The sequence below is a fragment of the Oryzias latipes genome, chromosome 19 (genome assembly GCF_002234675.1).
Source record: "Oryzias latipes chromosome 19, ASM223467v1".
Lineage (NCBI taxonomy): Eukaryota > Metazoa > Chordata > Actinopteri > Beloniformes > Adrianichthyidae > Oryzias > Oryzias latipes.
In genome coordinates, this window is record NC_019877.2 from 5,570,074 (window position 1) to 5,589,905 (window position 19,832).

The 19,832-nt window shown below is 39.7% G+C and overlaps 1 protein-coding gene across 1 annotated transcript in view; it reads left to right on the plus strand.

The window, feature by feature from the left end:
- atrnl1 (attractin like 1) overlaps positions 1 to 19,832 on the plus strand; it is a 78,267-nt gene that overhangs the window by 22,648 nt on the left and 35,787 nt on the right. The window contains exons 18-24 of the mRNA XM_023949279.1: positions 3,188 to 3,421; positions 4,958 to 5,095; positions 7,086 to 7,179; positions 13,702 to 13,754; positions 15,514 to 15,608; positions 15,785 to 15,863; positions 18,820 to 18,977. Coding sequence (XP_023805047.1) covers positions 3,188 to 3,421; positions 4,958 to 5,095; positions 7,086 to 7,179; positions 13,702 to 13,754; positions 15,514 to 15,608; positions 15,785 to 15,863; positions 18,820 to 18,977 — 851 coding nt within the window. The remainder of the gene's footprint in view (positions 1 to 3,187; positions 3,422 to 4,957; positions 5,096 to 7,085; positions 7,180 to 13,701; positions 13,755 to 15,513; positions 15,609 to 15,784; positions 15,864 to 18,819; positions 18,978 to 19,832) is intronic.

Here is a 19,832-nt window from a genome sequence, read left to right on the forward strand (position 1 = left end):
GGATGACTCGTTCCCGCATGAGTCCGAGGAAGGAAAAGAATAAAGACATGAAGAATAAAGTCTCGATGCGAATAAGAAACGTATTAAAGTTCTCGAGGAACTGGTTGTTTCTGACTGATACACACCTACAGTGCCCTTTAGCAGTTGTTAGGTAGGAAAACAACAAATATATAAAAAAAACACATATAACTATGCAAGAAAATTAGTCCTATACGATGGATCGATTTTGTGTCAGCATAAATTGACCAAATATCCATTTATATGTCTTTAATTTCCTTCTAAAAACGTTTTCTTTCTTTTTTAACATATCTCCTGATTTAAAGCATCAAATCTGAATGGTTTACAGTTAACTTTTCTCTTAAAAATGTTCCACAGAGCGCAGTGTTTTATCTGCTAACCGTACTTTCTAGCTGGACTCACTTCCGCAGAACAGATTGCAGATAAGGTGTTACTGATCCTAAAGCCATTATCTGTTTGTGTACAGGTCTGATTTTTAATAAGGTCCCTTATCGATTTCTGATCCGTTTATGAAGCTCGGGAGAAAAACATAAACACTCCTCAGATTGTAAAACCGTTGCAGCATGAAGCAATAGAGGCAATAAAAACAGTAAATATTGTGGGATTCCTGGAAAAATCAGGACAGGGCAAAGAAAAAATAGCATCAAAGTATTAAAAAACTGATGGGATTACGTGCTAGGCTCATACCAAGGTGAAGCTACCCCCAGCCCACCCCTGAACTAAACCGACTGGTGAGCTTCTTCAATGAAAGCTCCTTTTTTTGTTGTTTTCTTTTTGGTTTCGGGGGTCGACGCTGCCGTACTGTGATGTATGAATTATTCCCACAGTTGTGAAAACATCTCAGATCAGTTTAGCGCATAACCAGTTTTGGGAACCCAAGAGTGCTGTCTCAAATTCATTTGTGTCTGCTGCCGTTGGCTCATTCAGGGATTCTGCTCACTGAGGATATTTGTCTTGAGGAATTAGTTTCTCCTGGCATGAAGGACAGGGAAGGTTGTTCTATAAATTCTCTTTGTACTTCTCTGTTTGTTCTGGTCAACCAAGGCGAAGCAAAGGCTCAGTCGCATGTTTGCACTGCAGTTTTTGCAAATTTTTTTTTGGTCCTTTTGTTCAGGTTTTTTTGGCTTTAGCGCACAACTTTGATTTTTAACTGCAAATTTGTACAGTGGCCTTTGGGGGGGGCTTCTTTAAAGGGCTGCATTTAGTTTGTGTGGCTGGAGCAAAGCAGATCTTTTTCTTGATTTAACCAAAATCCGCATATAAGGACAGAAATGGACATTTAAGTGTACATTCTGGAAAAAAAACATTTTAGAATCCAGTTTGACATCGGAAAACTATCAGGTCTATGAAAATAATGCAATAGGACAAAAAACAAAAAAGCTTCTGCTATTGACTTTAATACCATGTTAAAGAATATCTATTATCTATGTATCCACACTACAGTTTTCATCAAAAAAATATCTTTTGGATGGAAAAACATCATAACAATAGCTTTAGAAAAGTAAGACGATTAATTATTTAAATAAAGTTGAACAATTTTGAATTGGAGCGAAAAAGATAAACCTAAATAGCTTCATAAAGTGCACTTGTCACCAAATACTTTTGATTTCAATATTTTGGTTCAACCTCAAACCTATAAAGTTGGAGCCTGAAATAGAAGAGACATGTTGACTGGATGTAGTCCACCCGAAATACAAAGAATAAAAGGAAAAAAATTGAAACTGTGATGTTTCATCCACACATTATCACACACTGACTGGTACTTACCTACCAGGAGCAATGTCGGGAACCAAACCTGCCATCTTCCAATCAGAGGTCAACCGCTCTGCCTCTGTTCCACAGCTGCAAAGCAGAATATATGAAAACGATTCCTAAATAGGTTTCTTTTTGTTTAAAATCGGACTCTTTGACGTGGGATTTGATGAGAAATTGCTTCTTTCTGCAACCGGCCTGCAGTGGTTGTGAATGGAACTGCGACGTCTGGGCCAAATTCAGAGAAAGGGCTTCTGGGTCAAACGTTGGTTTCAAGTTAGCAACACAAATATGTTGCTTTTGTACCCAAAACTCATTCTTTCATTTCCGTTGTGTTTTTTTTATCCTCAGTTTCTTTCATGCTTTTGCTCCGTTTGTAAATAAAAATAGGATTGAGTCCCTTCTGTTGACAGACATCGCATTTCATACAGATATTAATAGCAAATATATGGACTTTATTAGAATTGTTTGTCAACCTCTTGCTTTTATTTCTGCCGCTCTCATTTGAATTTATTCAAATCTCTGGGAACTTTGTAAAGCAAAGATGGCGCTTAACAAAATGTTCTGTTAAAACCCTGAGTCCTATTCCTCTGTCATGGATTTCTTAGAATTACGCCTCTTCACTTAAAAGTTTCAATTAACTTGTTCACTCTTGCTAATGCTGTTGAGACAACCTGGACAGGGAACGAAGATCGCTCTGCTTGTCTGATGAATGCTAATGTCTTAGATGCATTGTGTTTTTTTTCTTCTCAGTCATAATTACCATCCAATTTCTGTAGGGCCTGACGTCGACAGACCGACTCGCTGAAAACCCCACTCGAAAGATGTGGGCTTTGTATTCCAACATTGTCTTATTGCAAGACAAAAGTCCTCATCCATCTGCTCTCAGAAGGCCGTGTTCTGCAGAAACGCAACACTTACGGCCAATCGTCGCAGCAAAGTTAAATAGCTTTACTTTGTGCTGATTGCTCTTGTGTTGTCATGGTTTCACATCCATTAGCAGAATAGCTGGTGATGTGTTTGACATAATCTGAGGTAAAAGCACTGTGTTTGTCTCCTTAAAATAGTAGTGGCATTTTCTCCTCTAAACTGCCTGTCTGGCAGGTGAGTGGTCGCTCTGAAACTTCTCGAGCAATTTAGTGGCATTAAAGTTCATCTCTCAGCTGACAGAACCGCATCATTCTTTTGGAGTTTGTGGAGTTGGGACGAGGTGGCTCTTCACTCATGGTGCTCTCAATCCGCCTCTGGAACTTTGCTCAGATCTCAAACTTTCTCTGAGCGGCTCTTATCTTTTTTTCCCTGTGGATTGGAAAAACTTTTTATTGATAAATGAAACTATTTCCACGTTAGGTGACTAATAAAGGCATGCAGGACTAAGTCAAAGTGTTAAACGCCTTTTACTGCTACCTACTTTCAGCCCAGAACTGCTCGGGGCTGCAGACGTGCTCCCAGTGCTTGGAGCAGCCGGAGTGCGGCTGGTGTGGCGACCCCAGCAGCACGGGGAAAGGCTTGTGCATGGAGGGCTCCTACCGAGGCCCCATGAAGAGAGCTGTGAAGCCGGGTCAGCAGAGTCCAGCCCACGACGTCACCCTGGAGCCAGGCAGCTGCCCCAAAGAAAAGGGCTTCGATTGGTCTTTCATACACTGCCCTGGTGAGCGACCCACTTCCTGTAAATCCTACTAAAGTTACAGAACAAACAGGCTTTGCTAATGTATCTTTGTGATGGCTTGATAACGTATATTGACCGTTCTGAGACTGAAATAATACGACCCTGGATTCTAGTTTCAGCTTCCAATGCAATCAATCCCTCCCTGCTGATCTCATGCAACCTTATAGATTATTTCATGCCTTCATAAATCCTAGTCTGTACATCAGCATTGGGAGAATAATATCCTATGAACATTCATCATTTTTTGTTTCTCATATACATTTAGTTTATAGACTTTGTTTAAAGACCCACTGGTAACACTTTGTAGTAAGAGACCTTAATAAAATAATAATAAACTTCAAAATGTTTGCACTCAGATTCTGCCCTTTCCAAGGCGCAGTAACTCTCCACAAGCAATTTATAAATGGCTTGTCAAGATCATCCCCTATATGGTCACGCTTTAGATTGGGGGCCTGCAAAACACTCAATAAACTGTTAATAAGAACACTGTTAATATATTTATTAATCCCATACAAAAAGGTTATAAATAGCTTGTGAATAGGATCAACAAATGCTAATAAATGTTTTTATAAGCAGCTTAATACCAGATTACTCTTGCTTGTTAATGTCTCATAAGTAGTCTATTAAGGAATATGTTAATGTATTTATAAACAGCTTATCTAAACCTGTAAGTCAGTTGTAAGACATTTACAAATGCTAATTATTGTACTTATAAGAAATTTACTAAAACATTACTAGTGCTTGTTAATGTTTTATAAATAGTTTATTAAGGAGTCTTATTATAAAGCGTTACCGACCCACTTTAATGATCTTTTCACTGATTTTCAAAGCATTTCCAGCAGTTTTTTTTTAATTACGATGTCTTTTTTTTTTTCTCTCTCTCGCCAAAATCAAAAAACCTGCGTTATCTTGGCGTTTTTTAAATTACTTTTTTTTTTCTGCTCCAGATTCACAATGATTTGAATGAATCAATACTCAGAAATGCAATTTTAAGCTCAATTTTATTCATATTTGAGAAAACTGCCGCAAGAACATGTTAATAACAGCAAAACACAAATTCCATCGAGGTGGGATTTTAAAGTCAACAATTCTATTTGAAGAAAAAAGTAGAAGTTTATATCAAACCCTAAAGGTGCTGCACACTTCACCTATTTTGCCCTAAACAATAAAAGCAAAACTAAACTGCCTAAAGTTTCTCTTACATGGTTGGTTAAATGTGTTTCTTTAGAATCCACCGTCATAAACGTAAGGCAGGATTAATTAAACGATAATTAATGTGACATGGCAGTGGCAAGCTGCTTACAGCTCTAATGGCTCTCTGCCTTTTCTGGGAAGCAATCAAAGCAGCTGTAGGTGCACCATCACTGCATCCATGCGTGCATGCATTCATCACAGTCCCGCAGGGGGAATCCAAGCATCAAAAATCCTGCTTTTTTTCCGCCACAATGTCCTCCTCGGGCATCGATGGCGCTGAAGGAAGCCGCATCCCGACTCTGACTCTGCTTGTCTCTTCCTCAGCGTGCCAGTGTAACGGCCACAGCACGTGCGTGAACGGCAGCATGTGTGAGCAGTGCCGCAACCTGACCACTGGCCCCCACTGTGAGACTTGCATGCCTGGTTACCATGGAGATCCCACTAATGGTGGCAAATGCCAAGGTGAGGATAGATATCAGGAGTCCTAAAAGACCTATAGTTGGTTTGATGAAGCCCTCAAACCTCCCACCCAGTGTCTGTCACCACTTACTCTCAGTACTGCAAGTGGCAGTAGGAAATAGGAATAAGATGCTTTTATTTGGTTATTTTTCTGCAATGTCAGATCTTTTGGGGATGTTTTTTTATTCTTTCTGCAGAAAAAGATTAAATACATTATCATAAAGCCTTAAAGTCAACGGGGGGTACTTTGGTGATCCGCATTTGTTTACACTGAAGTTTAATTTTTACTTGTTTTTTATATTGTTTAGCAAAATATATATTTTAATTTGTTTGAGAAATGGAAGAAGGTTAAATACAGCATTTAACTGATTGTTTGCATCAGATATAACTCAATCTTTTCTTAGTTTCCTTAGATCACATGATCAGAAATCGCGTGGTTGATTACGCCATTGAAAATTGTGTGTTCTTGTATCAGATAATTAATTTATTCTTTTTATGATCAGTGCTTTATATTTCATGCTCATTATTTCCAATAAATACTCTACTAGAGGTCTGCATGTCATGAACGCATCACCACAGTTAGTTTAAGCAGGAGACACACAAAAACAGTTCAGCTAAGATAGCGAGATATTCACAGATTCAGACTTCCGGGATCTATAACACTTTTAAAAAACGTTTTATCGGTATCAGCAGTTACTGTTACTTCAAATCAAATGACTCTGAATCGGGTCGAACCCCAAAAATACCGGGGCATCCCTAATAATTATGACACATACGTTTTATTTTTAAGATCGTTTGTGGACTGTCAAGGTTACCATACAGTTGACTCCGCACATGTCGCTAAACCACAGATACCATTGAATCCAGGATTCCCCCTACATTAGAATCACCTTAAAGGGTTTAAACACTGAGGAATATATTTTTATATAATTGGAAAAATCAGGGATGTAGGGGTTCAACCAGGAAAAATACAGTAAAAACATACAGCGCATCAACAAATCAGAGGCAAAAAGAAATACGTTTCTGGAGTAGGTTATTGTGTAAATTACTGGTCAAAGGAGAAGTGCGTCGTTCTGTGAAGAAGGCAGCAACAACAGCAGAAGGTGGACTTTGGATCAAATTACAGTGCTGCTGTCTGATGACGGTCAGATTATTTTATTCTATAGAATCCCACTATAAACATTATTATAAATTGGCTGGCTTCACCTGCAGCCTTTCATCACGATACAACAAAAGCCGTCCCTTATATTGACACGTGGAATTTGGTCTGAAACACCAGACGTGCCGGAGTCGAATATATGCAGATTCAGGAGCCGATTCCTGTTTGTAATCATAGGTTAGTGCACAGGATGGAGCATAACCTTGTAATTTGAAGCTAAACATCTAATAACCTGTAAATATCCCTTTTACTATTTTAGACCCGGATGAGAAATAAAAACTTAAACCACGTAGTAATCACATTAATGCTATCATTTACAGTTTGGGGATTTATAGTTGGATAAGTGAGCACTTAGTGAAACAGAATCTTTGTTTCACTGTATATGTTTGTACGTTATACAGAAAACCAGTCTTTTTTGCCAAATACTTTAGCGTCTTTCACTCAAGTGCTGCCCTTTCTACCCACAAACACCTAAAGTGGGTAGTTTTACCCATAATGCTTTGGAAACGCAGGATTCTTTTTTGCTGCCTTCCAGATCAATATCAATTTCCGCTTTGCTCAGGTAATCCACAAAGATGTCTTTTACCGCAGACACAAACAAAACACAGAGGGAAACTGCAGAGCAAGTGCTCAAAGTGCAAAAACAATTGTCGCAGCACAGATTTGGGGAATTGTAGGTTTTATTGTGCCCTCAGGTGGTTGTCAGCTCGAAATTTTTTGACTGTAACGGCAAACCGATCGTGTGCCAGCATGTTTGGCCGTGCCTGTTTCTAATCAATAATGCCGTGGTTCCCGTGTCTGCTCCTCTGATTCCGGGCTTTTCTCCTGTTCCAGCTTGTAAGTGCAATGGTCATGCCAGCGTGTGCCAGGTGTTAACTGGCAAATGTTTCTGCACCACAAAGGGGATCAAAGGAGACCAGTGCCAGCTGTGAGTACAACCACGGCGCGCTCACACACCACACCAAAGCACGCACCCAAAACAGATGCACACTGCAGTCCTGCTTAACTGCTGCTTGCAACAAAGTTGTTATGCGGGGATTTTTGTGACATTTTTTCACCGTTGAGATCATAAAACGTTGAAATTATTGTGCGTTTGAAACAGAAAAATGCACTTGAAACTACAAAATATGTGAAACTCCAAAATACATGCTAACAAAACAATGGCCCCTCCGCAGCAGAACAGAAACACTCACTCAAGCACAGGTGCTATCGCACCTTGGTTGAAATAGTGTGCGTGACAGAATGAAATGCTTTCCTGTATATCTGGCCAATCAGCACCAGAGAGAGAATATCTCTCGTTCAAATTATGATTGCACATATTTTTGAGTTCCAAGTACATTTTTTGTTTCAAGTGCGCTTGGAATAATGGCACAAAAATCCCTCCATAGGTTTCAGATCAGAATTTAAAGACAAGTATTCAAAAAGGAGAAGTTTTGACATGATGTTTGGGAAGCTTTTCATTCATCCCCTGGAATGCAGTGCAGGTTATCCTGTGCCTTTCAACAAGTTTGGTTCCTTATGAGCACTGAGGCAGCTACTGCAAGGTGTTATACATTTCACTTAATCCAATTACATTAAACATTTCACCCCCTAGTTAATGGTACTTATGAGAGTCTACTATTTTTCAGATTAATCCTCTATAAATACCAAACAAGACTGTTTTTGCTGCTTTGAATTTAAATCATGTCCTGGAGACTTTCTGTCGTGTTCTGGTTCAGGTTCGTCAGCCAGGACTTGAACCGGGGCCTTCTTGCTGTGAGGCAAGAGCGCTAACCACTGCCCCACCGCGCAGCCACCAAAATGAAAGTAAATTCTATTAAGGCTTTTTAACCTGAAATGGGACATTTTCTTTTTTTAAACTACTGCTACATTAAAACACCATGAATATTTTTGGATATTACTTTAGTTTGATCGTTGAGTGAGGCCGTAAAGCAAAAATGTTCACGTATATTTTTTCTGCGGGCATGCTGCGAGCGCGTGATGGTGAAGTAGGAGAGACACAGACAGATTTGTCCTTTTACAGCTAAACTAATCTCTTATTACAAGTACAAAATCTTTTTATGGACGTGCAATACTTTAGCAACAAATCTAACTTCATACATTCGTTCCATTTTTATAACATCTGTTGAGGTGGCCTATAGATCCTCAATAGAACTGCAAAACACACCTGTGCTCCCTTTTAGATGTGGCCGCTCCTCTCCTTGATCCTCCACAGGCCCGGACAGCCCAAAACCCCGTAACATGCATACAAGTCAACCTCTGTACATTTGCACGTGACTAAGGCTAAACAAAATAAAAACAAAATCGGTCGATACCTTGAAGCCGTAAGGGCGCTTCCTGTCTGATTTCTGCTGACACTGAATTCCTGCTGTGTAGGAGGACCATTTCCTCTCAGCTGTCGCCTCTTGGTTGTAAGCGGAGTGGATTCTGTTTTTAAAAGCTAGAATGCAGCAGGAGTGATGGAGGGTCACCGGCAAACATTAGCACACATTCCCATACACCCACGCACAAATGCAGCGCTTTTCCCTTTCATGATCTGTGCGACTGAATTATCCATTCACCCTCTATGTAGTCGAGCTTTATTTCTGCTGTTGGGTCTGGTTTTTATCCTCGAATATCTGAATCATGGATTAAATCAGATTTTATGATTTTGATTAAATTGAAGCATAGATTATAACAGAGCAGCTTCTGAGGTGAAAGCTCAAGCATATTCTTGGCAAACTTATTTTGCACATTTTAGTTTGTAACTAATTTTAATTTCAGCGTATCCCTGAAGATTTTGCACGTTTGCAAAGATAAGAGTAAAAAAAAGAAGCTGAAATCCACACAGCTGCTTCAGACTTCTGCAACCAACTTACATGTATCTGCCTGGTGTGACACACAGCCGTTACATGAACATGCAAAGAAGTAAATCCTGAATGGGATCCGGAGAAAAGAGGCTGTCAGGAAACACAGAGACATAATGCAAATCAATGACATGAAAGCGAGACAGGAAAAACCGAGTTCTCTAAAATCATCAGTGCTTTCTGTCATATGGGGGGGTATGTGTGGGGTATTTGCATAAGTGTCTAAATGTCAAATTGGGATCTGCGTGCAGATGGAAAGCTTCGACGGATGAGAGTTATTCATTCTCGGAGTCCATGTCGCCGATTGATCTGCAAAGTTTCTCTCTCCTGCAGAAAAGAAACCAAAACGCTAATTTATTCGAAGGATTATTTTGCAATCCCACAAAAATAGGGCCGCACCATATGAGGAAAACTTGCAATGTGCAATATAAGGGAATAATATTGCAAAGACTTGCGATGGATAATAATAAAATTAATATCTGCACTTTTCCAGACGCTCAAAGCGCTTCCATTGTGTGCATTATTCATTCACTCCTCATTCATACTTGGTGATGGTATGCCCCGGGGCAGACCGACAGAGTGGCTGCCCCTCTGACCGTCACCGAGATCACTCATGCACATTCATGCTGGTAGGCAGTAGCGTTAAGGGCCTTGCCCAAGGGCCCTCACTGAGCATTGATATTGATATGGTAATTGCCTCATTACTATTGTTGCAATTGTTCCATTGCACCATTGTTCGTTCCCCTCTGGGAATTGAACCCCGGATTCCTGTATGGAGTTCAGGAATCCAACCGAGCTACCCAGCCGCTCAGATGAACAAATATTTAAAACAAATAATGCATAATTTCCAGTCAACATAACTTAAATATTACTCGATGACCATCGTCTACATAGGAGGTGGGCATCTACCATGAAATAGGCTTCATTGGTCGTTGGTCAATGACGTGAAGGGGTCCATCTGATTGAAGATCCATGCCAATCGAAATGGTGTTTTTGACATGCTTTTGTGGCATTTTTCTAGTGATGGAAGATATATGGAGAAAATAAACCCTAAAATTGCATTTTTGAGCTTCTTTAAGCAAACTATTGTGAATCAGGACCAGACGGAAAAAAATGCTGAAAATGCTCGCAGCAGTGACGTAGAATCAACAGTTGGTGGGCCTCAAGCTCCCGTCTCCCCTCTACTCCAGTGCAGCCACTTGCAGACAAATAGATCCATGTATGCCTTGGTTTTCTCATCTGAGCTGGCATCTGCCTCAAAACTGTACGGCCAATATTGTTCCCCATTTGGGTTGCAACGGTAATGTTATGTTGGGTTTGTGAGGGGCTCTAAGCTAGCAGGGGAGTGTGTAAACAAAAGGGATGATGGGAAACGGGGGTGCACTTACTCCGCACCAACAGTCAGAAAAACTCAGAAGCAAATTTCTACTAAACGACTCCTGTTCTGCAGAAACTACGTCCTAGAAAACGACACTGTTTTTTTCGATTTTGCCTAAAAGTGACCCAATCATAATTAAAAAACCACCGGGAATGCTTTAAAAATACATCAAAAGATGATTAGAGTGGGACTTTAAATTCTTCAAGCTGCCAAGCATGTATGTAAACATTTAGGATCTTTTGCATGACGTGTGTCACAGAGGCTGATATCATGAGGCCGATAACATTAAATTTGTGATTCACTGTGCAGGACTAGGTTGAGGTGGCAGGTTCTCACGGCGACGATCAAGCAGTTGAAGGAGGACGTGTACATACCTGTTCCAATACGACTCACTCTGTTAGTCAGACTTCTTCTCATATAGACCACAGACTATTGGAATCACTAAGGCTCGCTCTGCACACGCAGTTGCTGTTAGACCTCAGAGCAGTAGTTGCACTAATGAATTGAAATGTGCAATGGTGCATGATAATTATTATTTTTTGGGGGGGAGAAAAAAAGATTTTAATGTTGTCTTTTCTGCCTCATAGTGATCCGTCTAATGAAAGAACCAAAGAGCATATTTCTCAGATTAATTTGGATGAATGTGTTTTCATGCGGGGGACTGTAGACGTGTTTACGTTTGGCTTATAACCTGACTGATTCTATACAGGTCTGTGGCGTATTTTTAACCAGAAAAACAAAACTTCAAGCTCCAGATCAAATTAAGATACAGTAATGTGGGATTACCTGTAGTTTAGACGATTGAATCAAGATAGAGTGGAGCTGCTTTACCCTTCACAAATGCCAGCCAGTTGAAATCCTGAAGGAGCAGGAGCGACACTTGGCAGGACTCTGCAGCCTTTGGCCGCATTTGTCCTCCACTCCACCCCGTCATCGCTTGTTTAGCCGAAACGCTGAGCACCAGTGCTGGCTCCTCCCCACCTTCAGGATCTGCTGGTTTCATGGATTAAAGTCAAAAATATGGAGTTAATAATTTGGAACAGAGCTGCTTAAAGCTGTCGTTTGTAATTTTCCCTGCGACTCTGTATCTTTAGCTAATTATTGACATAAGGTGGGAATACAGAGTGGTTCAATTTGCTGCATAAAAACATTTATTATTCTGATGAGGCTTCATCCATTTCTATTTGTGCATGATTCTGCTACTGAACGATTCCATCTGTCTTGCAAATGTACAGAAACTTCTTTTTTTTTTATTACCTCCCCTTCAGTGCGGTTAGGGTCTCTCAGGCTTTTAATTTGTAATTTTTTTCGCTGTCCCTAGACTTTTTGACACCAACTGTGATATTCACACTCTGACAAATTGAATTGGTCGTCTGATATTACCTAAATGTCGTTCCAAACGAGTGTGAGGACAGATTAGTACGCTTCTCACTCCTTTAGGCTCATGTGTAAAAATTCTTTTTTTTTTCTTTTTTACTGTGCTCATAAGTACAAACACCACATAGAGAGAGGGGGGGGGGGCATGTTGAAAGTTTGGAGTGTCAAAGATTGAGAGGGAGTGAAGAGATGAATCAAAAAGATGAGAGGACAGTGCAGTCCAGCAGAGAAGGCCATATGCTCCTCCTCATTACAAAGCTTTGCAAATCTGCTAAATCACACTTCTCACAACAGTTGATGGCGCTCTGCAAATGCTAACCAGCTATTTTACTTGGCATCCCTTCATTAGAAAACCTTTTTATATGAATGTGTTGCTAAATTCCTGCTGGATTTGGATTCAATACAATCCAGCTTTAGCAAACGCAGCAAAAAAAAGCTTCCTTGCTTTTCTTTTTTTAGCTGGTTTGTCGTTTCTACCAAAATAGGCATGTTTTTGCATTCCTGCAGTTTATCAACATTTTTTTTAGTTAAGTATAATTTTTGAAAAGAGACAAGAAGGTCCATGGGGAGACCTAACGGGTGATGCTGTCGTACGACATCTTTAAGCCACACTTAAGTCGTAAAGGTGGCGCTCTGGCTCTTTACCGGTTATGCGAATGCCAGTAACTTCCTAAACTCTAACAGTCAGTCAGGCTGTACTCAGGAAGAGCACACATATTATCTGGACAGTACTGATGGGCTCCTTGCTTAGTGCACAGGATATTCGAGCGTTGAAAAAATCTGTACCACGTTCCTGCGTCTCACCTACTTCTCCCTTATTTATTACCCTTACGTGGTGTTGAAGTGTTTGCTACGACCTGTTGCCCACTTATCACCTATGTGCCCATTATAGATTTTCCCATTTTTCACCTGCAGAGAACCTGGAAACGCAGTTGTAAAAAAGGCCTTTATAAGCTGTAAGACCAAATATACAAGAAGTAAAGAAATCTCTTGGTGAAATCTCCTGATTCACTTCACTACCGTCTGCCTTCAGGCTCCTGACCACCTGTCCTGACCACCTTATGTCCTAGAAAGGTGCATGGAGGTCTGAGCTGTTATCAGCCAGTAATCTCTTCTTGCTATTGCAAAGACATCCAGCAAACCTGAAGTCTTGTATACAAGCGGCTCTGATTCAGGTTTTATTTTGCTAATTTAAATGCACCCAAGCAAGGAAGAGTAGCTCTATTAAGTAGGAAATAACCAAGTCATCTTTAATAAATGAACCAAAATATAAAGTGCAAAGACTCCATCACCCTAAAGTTTGAGTCAGAGCCAGAGACGGTTTATTCGTTTGTGCATTTGATCACATTTTCACACAATAACATATGAAATATATATAATTACATTTAGCAGATATCCAAAGCAGCTTGCAGGTTTTCTACAAACGCTGACCATGTGACTGACTGACTGCTAACTGCATTGAGTTGCACTTTCCAGCCTTTTTACAAATAACAGAACAAGCAAAGAAAGTCCGTTCAGATAAATCCAGGCCTCAGAAATGGGTGAAAATCTGTGAATCCACAATAAAAATGAATGAACTGTTATTTAATAGAGTTCTGTGGCCTTTTTGCGCTTGAATGTCACACACCGTTGTCTGTGTTCATGTAAAAGACTTTATTTAAAGGCAGTTTTGCTGCTCTGGTACCCAAAAGTTTGGTAAAAATCTAATTTACTTTGACAAAGTGTGATTTCCTGCATGTGACAGCAACAGCTGGAGCTAATGTGCTGGCACTCCGTGTTCGCAGCAGGCATTTTGCTGTTTGTTAGCACTCATCCTCATCTTGTTCTGTCTTGGTTTCCTTCACTGCAGATGTGACTCAGAAAACCGTTACCTTGGCAATCCACTGAGAGGAACCTGTTACTGTGAGTAAATCCGTACTGGACCGATTTTTATTCCTTTCTTTTTATGAAGTGTCGCCCCATATGTTCACACACGTCCAGATGCTTACGATCATTTTTGGGCTATTCTCGCTCTGTTTTTCTTGTTTTTTTTTCCCCCTCCTCTGTTCCACTTCTCCCCTTTCAGTTCTCTGCTCAGGGCAGATGGAGCATCTTAGCACTTTGGCACCAGGGGCGCTTGTTCAGTGACAGAGTGACTTGTCGCGAAAATGTCAAGTGCATCAGAGGGAATGAGTGATCGAGCTAATCAAGGAGACGGAGGAGTGAAAACCTCCACTTGTCTCCTCACTCATTCACGCACCTACTCATTAATGCGTGTTGAAAGTTGACAAAATGATAGTTTGACTTGTAAAGTAAATGGAAAATGTATAAAGCCGACAGCCCAGTGCCAAGTGGGAGCAGAAGTGTGCCTCTGTTTTTCGAGTGTACTGTACATTCTGGTGCTTTCCCGATAAAGTGTGGCGTCCTTCATGGTGTTACAGTACTTGGTGATTTGTTATCTGCCTTTAAGCTCTGACAACAGGGGCCTTGCCAAGGTTTTGTTCCCGTTTGAAATGCCAGAGCCTAACGGACAGCTCACTGAGGGCATGGCTGCAAAGGAAAAAGCATGCAGCTTGTTTTAACCTCTGGACATCACTAAAGCTTCTTGAGCTTTGTTTCGCGGCATTGTAAAAATGACACTCCCCACAGCCTGAAAGGTTGAACAGGGGTTTGAAGAAAGCTCTTATGGTGACGTTTGAAAGCCTCATCACAGTGTGAACTTGTGAGTTCTCCCCATTCATGGTAATTTCCAGCTCACTAATGTCTCCCCTGCTGCAGTTGTGTGCCATTAATACCTCTAGTGCTCTGCCTGTTCTCAACAGGACTCCTTTTTAAACTTTTACAGAAGTCATAGATTATGAAAGGAAAATTTCTGTACGATTTGCTCTGCCACTATAAAACCTTATTCCCAATCTAACAAAGATGAATTTTATATAATACGCAAATGATAAAATCTCATTTCTGGACCATAAAAACCTCCAAAGTCATCTTTGGTCTGTTTACGAATAAAAGGGCTCACACAGCTGCTTTAAATCATAAAACATGAATCCTAATAGAATGTTATGAACCCTGAATCATGAATAAAAGGGTTTTAAAGTGAAGTTCAATTTCTTTCCCAACTAAAAAAATGAATAAACATTAAATGCAAGAAGAAGAAAAAAGGAAATGTTTGATTTGCCTCAAGAACAATGCCTAATGGGTTTAAATTTCTTTAAAAAAAAGGTTTTCTTTTAAAGATTTATCCTTTAATATGTAAAGAACACATCTTATTTTTTTTTAAATTAACCAAATGTTGTGTAATCTAATAAAATGCAATTAATGTCTTCAGGGTAAAGAGAAAGTGACTCCAGTTGTTAGAAAGGTGCGGAAAACCTGATTCTTAAAACGCTTTTAGGGGATTAAAAGTCTACTCTGTGAATAAGTGATAAGGATATGGAGCAGGTCATTGACGTATGTGCATTTATAATGTACTACAGGTAATTGGCTCAATGTGTTTAACCTTAACATTTGTGGATGGAGTCATTTTTCTTCTGGTTTTGAATGAAATTGTCTTTTTTGGATTGTTTTTGTTCTAATAGTAGTAATTAAACAGCAGCTGGCAGTTCAGCGTGCGATTTCTTTATTGTGCACAGAATAAATGATCTTTTTGATCTTATTCCCTTCTGTCTGATTGTTCTTGTAGACAATTTGTTGATCGACTACCAGTTCACGTTCAGCCTCATCCAAGAAGATGATAATCACTACACTGCCATTAATTTCATGGCCTCACCTGAACAGGTAACCTCTATTATGGCTCGGCTGCATAATCCCTGATAGGTAATGTGTTATGAGGATTATGTGGTTTTAAATGCATCCTTACATGATAACTTTTCTTTTTTGTGATGTAATCTGATTCCGTTTGTGTGCTCTTAATCTCAGCCACACTGACCTTGCTGTCTGTTTGTGTTCTGAAGGCAAACAAGAACCTGGACATGTCCATCAACGCATCGAACAATTTCAACCTCAACATCACGTGGTCAGTGGGGTCGACAGGTACGTCAACGTCGCACCTTTATTTCCTCACTCCTAAATTGCTACATTTCTACTTTAATTGTCCTTATTAGAATGGTTCACTATTTATGGTGTTAGCAATGTTCCGCGATGGACGAAATCTGCAACGTACTGTAGTCAGCTTCATTTTTTTCAATTATTATAGATATTTTTAGGCTGTAAAACTCCTCGCCATACACTTTTCTTAGACATACATGAACATTTACATACTTTTGTCTTTCCTCTAACCTCTCAAAATGCAACCGATTCAATAAAATGAGTCCAGTATTATAGACTGAAAACAAAGAAATCAAAGAATTATGTAAATTTGGCAAACTGAACGCACGTACTGGAGACACGACACGGAGGAGATTGGCTGACAAGATCAACAGCCAATCAGGACGCAGAATACAATAAGCTGGAAAAAAAACAAAGAAGAAAAATGCACCAAAAAACCTGCCAAACAGCAAGACCGTGAAAGTGAACCACGTTAGGCAAAGGACCACTGTACCTGGAATTGACACGTTCATTTAGCTAACAGTTAAAGGTAAATGTATTTCATTGGTGAAAAAGTTTTGGTTAAGTTAAGACGGATGTTATTCCATTATCTTGGGTAAATGGTCTAGCTCCCCAGTGGGACAAGCTGCAGAGAGAAAAAAAAACAACCAACATTTGATCCATTTTATGTATAATCTGATACTAAATAGTTTTTTTTTTTTTGTGGAAAACTGCTGGATTCTCCCCACTGGATTCTCTCCAACTTATTCTTGACGAATATAAAGTCGCTCTGACTCATTTCAAAAATACATCTGCTAATTTCTTAAAGCAGCTGCACTGACCACTAAATTAAAACCCCCAAGCTAGCAAAGTTAACCAAAAAAATAACATATTTGGAAAGTTTTTTTTCAAGGAAAAGAAAAACGAAAGCTTCATTAACAGAAAAAACTAGGAGTCTTTACTCCAAATATGGATTTACTATGACAGTTGTCCTCACACACCGTATTAATACTAATGCAGAATATTCAGCAACCAGCTGTCTAATGTTACGAGGATTTTGCCAAAAAAGTTGCTTACTGGTAGATTCATGTTTATTATTATATTTAGACCAAAACAGTCTTAGTGATCTATTTTTTTCTTTTAGCATTTATCTGTCATACGCCCAAACTGGCGTCCAATTTTTTTATCAAAGCTTCCACTTTGATAGTTATAGGTTTAGGGAAAATCTATAATCTATCATTATGGTTCCTACACAAAATCCAGGCTGTGTCTGTGTGTGCACTTAGTGCACAATATGGGATGTTTGGCATTTTGTAGGGCTGTCTGAATCGACAATTCCAAAATTCCGCGTCTAGACATTTTCCAGAAGTGTCAGTGAAAAACTATTGTGCATCGATGCTAACTAGATTGGCGAATGTAGACCAGAATGCATTGCATTGAACAATTTTTCATGTCAAAAAAATGATATACCATCCAAGTTTTCATCAACAGAGCACATGAATAGTTTTGGTATAATGTTCATACTTAATAGGTTTTTACTTTGGGAAATCGGTGACGTCATGGTGTCTGAATTGCTTTAAAAAAATCCCGGCGTCATTTTTAGTGAGTGGTGAGGAAATTCAGACATGGTTCTAATGTTCAAATAAAGTTTAAAGCAGCTGCAGATATTTTAAAGACGATGAAGATGAACTTAATCCTCAACAGTTAGGACAAACTGGAGCAGTTTGTAATAAAAAACACAACCAATTAACATGCTTCATATCTTCATTGGTCACTCTAAATTGTCCATAGATGTGAGTGTGCATGAGTGTGTGATTGTGACCCTGCGACAGACTGGTGACGTGTCCAGGGTGTCCCCTGCCTTTGCCCGCAAGTGACCGGGATAGGCTCCAGCAGCCCCGTGACCCCAAAAGGGAACAAACGGATTAGAAGATGAATAATTGTTTATTACAAAAATAAAAATATTAGAGTTAAAAAAAGAAGAAAATAAGACTGTAACATGGCCCAAGTGACACTTCAGATTATGTTTTAGAAATTAGGTTTCAAACATGGAGGACTTTCTTCTGAATGTAATGCACTCATTTAGATAGTTGATCTCGAAGGCGACAGAAGCAACGTTGCAGCCTCTCTTTATAGTGTGTCACTGTTGAGTGGATATTACAGCTTCCCTCAGGGAAGACACCCAAGGACACTGCAGTCATCTAGTGCCACTGTTTGTCTTCTGTCCTCCCTTCCACTCAAATCAGTTAGCACTTTACTCCGTCCCCACAACACTGACATTTTCCAGGCACTAAAACAGGTTAACCTCACGTGCCCCCTTCCAGCCCCCTAACCTTTTCAGCACGGCGCCTTCATTAATATTTGAAGATGCCCCCACCTCCTTTCTGCACAAAGATATTGTGTCTCAGAAGGAATGGGGAGCTTCTTCACAATCGACAAGAGCATGAAGCGCCTTAAGGTGCGGGAGAGAGAAGGGGTGATTTCAATTAAGATAAACACACGCACGTAGCCACGCTCAAGCTGTCATTTTCACTGCTTTTGTTTCAGAGCTGTGGTTTGGAATGCCAATGCTGCAATACCCACTGACTGAGGGGAGAGTGAGGAACGACTCGCTACATTAGGACTGATTCAAAACGGCCTATTTTAAAATCACTTCAGTCCAAAAAAAAGACCTTTCCTTGGGCCAGATATTAAGGACTAATGCTGTCGTATTAGTGACTCTGAAATGAGAATGTTCACATTTACTGAGCATGAGTTAACCAAAACAGGTGTTTGTTTATTTGACCATTTATTTTGTACATTATATAATGATAATTATCAGTTTGCATTGTCTAAGACAACATTTGCACACAAACAGGGGGTGCAAAATGAGTAAAAAGCATATGTTTACATCAACTCCATCCCAATTTTTTCCACCACATGACATCATGCTAAAAAAACAAAAATGTTTTCCCTCCAACAGCTGGAACCATCTCTGGTGAGGAGGTGCACATTGTGTCCAAAACCAACATAAAAGAATACAGAGACAGTTTCTCCTGTGAGAAATTCACCTTCAGAAGCAACCCCAACATTACCTTCTATGTGTACGTCAGCAACTTCTCCTGGCCGATCAAGATCCAGGTAAGGACTTTCATCAGCAGGAATTGGAGAACACAGTGAACAGAGTTCAACTTTTTGAAACAGTTTTAGTTGAAGATTTTCAATAATTTGAATACAATGAACCTTATTGGGGAAAGAAAATCCAATTTAACAAATGAGCCAAAAATAATCAACTTAATTATCTGAAGCTGTTGAGGTCGAGAGTTTTCATTAATTTGGGTATGTCTGTTTGCATCTGGGCTTGTGAGCTCTTTGCTGTTTCAAAGTTAGAATGGAAAAGTTCTCCAAACCATAATGCACCAGTTGGAGACTTGTTACATTGAATAAAATGAAAGAACATTTCATAATAAAACGTAAATGTTCTCTAAAGTGACTTCTACTCTTACATTACTGTGCCAAAAATACATCAAAACTGAACTGAAGGTGTAGCACACAGAAAAGGGATTCTCCTTTGAAGTTTACTCGGTAGCCTAGCAACAACTGCGTTAACTGGAAAGCAATGGGTGGAAATCTACATTCAACAACCAAACAGCTGTGGAAGTAATGCGTAGGGTCACATTACGTCTTGGAATGAAAACGGAAGCCTCGCCACGTTCGGTCAATCACTCAATCTAAATCCAGGAATATTATAAGACTGGAAACAACAAGCTTAATTTTAGGAACAACTTTGAGTTTCCTCTGGTATTATGGGTTGGAAAAGGTATCCACTGAACACTTTTACTGCAAAGTATCCATTCTGCTAATCAAGCCACACCCCAGGTATTGATTTTCCCATTTTGTCCCATTATTTTATGTGCTTGATGGGGGGGGCACCTTGGGGTAATAACATCTTTGGGGTTAGTCCATCTGTGGTGGTGGCCCAGTAATAGTTCTCTA